Raw genomic sequence first — 2632 nt, 5'->3', positions numbered from 1 at the left:
ATGATGGCCTACTACGGGCAACGTGGCGAGCCAGTTGCACCGCCCGCCGGGGGAGCGAAATCCGCTGATGCTGCGTCGCTGCACACGGCGGCGTTCCGGGACTCGGATGAATGCTATTTCGACCATGATGATGCACTCTTTACGGAGGCCGGCGAGCCCACGCCGAGGCTAGTGTTTGGCGAGGAACCCAGCTTTGAGGAGGCCAAGGCTGCTACCTTGGAATTGAAAAACGCCTTTGATGGGTATATATATATTGTTTCGGCCTTAGCTCTGAATATCTTGGTTTTATATTTCAATATTCGTGGATGATAAGTCTGTAGGCAATTTTAAATTCGTCTGCTTCAAATTATTTAATGCGGGTGATTGTAGATATTGTTTTCTTCGTTCCATAGTGTGGAAATGGCAACTTCCCCGGTTCGCCCATAAAGACTGCATTTCGGGCTTCTTAATAAATCAGGCATGTGTTACTTGAAGGTGCCTGTTGCAGTTACCTTGTGCTAGACCTGTGAATGTTTCTTGTAGTCCCAGTTTAAAAATCTGAGTAGTTTGTTCGGATAATAATAATAAAATTCATGATGCTTCAAATGTGAAATTTGTAGATGAAATTATTTTATTTCAGCACAGATAAGTGCTGACAAAATTTCTGGTAGGGTGTAATGATGTTAGTTAAAACTAATGAAATTTATTCTAAAACTAATGCTGGTGGAGATCATGTGTTCCTATGCAGCATAAATATTATTTATCTTCTAGCTGAGGGCACCTTTCTTCTTGCTGTAAGAGCATAACTTATTTATCAATTGTCAGGGTTTACCCGTCCTCTAATTCTTCTGTGTGCGAGGGTTCTACTCGTAGTGAAGTCTCTGTTCAGTCACCTCTTCTTCCTGGGACGGAGACCAAATCTCAGCTGATCGAGGCTATTTCAAATCCTTTGATGCCGAAGCATGTCAATCAGGCGTTCGGGGACTTGGATGAATGCGATTTTGACCGCGATGATGCACTCATTACGGAGGCCGGCGAGCCCACGCCCAGGCAAGTGTTTGGCTACGTACCCAGCTTTGAGGAGGCCAAGGCTGCTACCTTGGAATTGAAAAACGCCTTTGATGGGTATATATATTGTTTCGCCCTTATCTCTGAATATCTTGGTTTTATATTTCAATATTCGTGGATGATAAGTCTGTAGGCAATTTTAAATTCGTCTGCTTCAAATTATTTAATGCGGGTGATTGTAGATATTGTTTTCTTCGTTCCATAGTGTGAAAATGGCAACTTCCCCGGTTCGCCCCTAAAGACTGCATTTCGGCCTTCTTAATAAATCAGGCATGTGTTACTTGAAGTTTCCCGTTGCAGTTACTTTGTGCTAGACCTGTGAATGTTTCCTGTAGTCCCAGTTTAAAAATCTGAGTAGTTTGTTCGGATAATGATAATAACATTCATGATGCTTCAAATATGAAATTTGTAAATGAAATTATTTTATTTCAGCACATATATAATGATGTTGGTTAAAACTAAAGAAATTTATTCTGAAACTAATGCTGGTGGAGATCATGTGTTCCCATGCAGCATAAATATTATTTATCTTCTACCTGAGGGAACCTCTCTTCATGCTATAAGACCATAACTTATTTATCAATTGTCAGGGATTACCCGTCCTCTGAGTCTTCTGTGTGCGAGGGTTCTACTGGTAGTGAAGTCCCTGTTCAGTCCCCTCTTCTTCCTGGGACGGAGACCAAATCTCGGCTGATCGAGGCTATTTCAAATCGTTTGATGCAGAAGCATCTATTCCGTCAGGCCTGTGAACTTCTGAGCACAAATCCGAAGGCCCTGGTAATTCATAAGTTTTTCAACAAAATGGAGATCTCTTTGTGCAGTGCTTAAAACCACAAAATACCATGCAAGGCGGGATAATAATGAATGAAACGCCTTATAAATTTATGGTTAAGTCCTGCTATTCACTTATCTTTGGCTGAACCAGGACATTATAGCGTCTCTTGCTTCTAATCCGAACGTATTGGACGCCATCATGCAAGATCCTTTGGTGAAGGACTGCCTTCAATCTCACCAACCAGGTATTTAACAATTTACCGGTCATTCTCTCTTTCATGTCGCACATTAATTCCTCTTCTACAAGGTTTAGCACTGTGGATCTCATGTTGATAAAAATTGTTCTGCAGCTGCTAGGATTGAATCAGAGGAATCTCCTGAAACTTTGGAGAAGTTACACCACTCTGACCAAAAAGACAACAAACGAAGTGGGTTTGCGGCTTCCATGAAGGAGAGAGTGCAGAATTTTATGGGGGCAGCGACTGGAAAGGTAAGCAATGTGTCAAAGTACTTTACTAACCGCTTGTTTGGGTCATCAGAAGCGGAGAACACGTCGTCCAGTGCTAATGGAAACACGAGAGCAAACTTCATGTTTGGGTCAAAGTACTTTAACAACTTGTTTGGGTCATCAGAAGCAGAGAATACGTCGTCTGGTGCAAATGGAAACACGGGAACAAAGTGCGAGTTTGGGTCAAAATACTTCAACATACAAGTCATCGGAAGCGGAGATAATTCTGAGGTTGGTAATGCTGGTGATTATGTTGGTCCTGTTCAAGCGGGTGTAAAATCTTACTATCGCCGACCCTTCTAA

General features: G+C 42.1%; 1 protein-coding gene across 1 annotated transcript; it reads left to right on the top strand.

Annotated features, from left to right (window-relative positions):
* Nucleotides 1-2632, top strand: LOC114750929 (uncharacterized). The gene is made up of 5 exons (XM_028939570.1): nt 1-242; nt 805-1104; nt 1638-1824; nt 1973-2066; nt 2172-2632. Exons 1-5 carry the CDS (start codon nt 1-3, stop codon nt 2630-2632), a joined length of 1284 nt encoding a protein of 427 aa, XP_028795403.1.

Source organism: Neltuma alba, unplaced genomic scaffold (genome assembly GCF_004799145.2).
Source record: "Neltuma alba isolate B1F8T4 unplaced genomic scaffold, ASM479914v2 tig00006695_pilon, whole genome shotgun sequence".
Classification (NCBI taxonomy): domain Eukaryota; kingdom Viridiplantae; phylum Streptophyta; class Magnoliopsida; order Fabales; family Fabaceae; genus Neltuma; species Neltuma alba.
The sequence above is the reverse complement of the archived record's forward strand: the minus strand, read 5'-3'. Positions and strand labels throughout refer to the sequence as shown.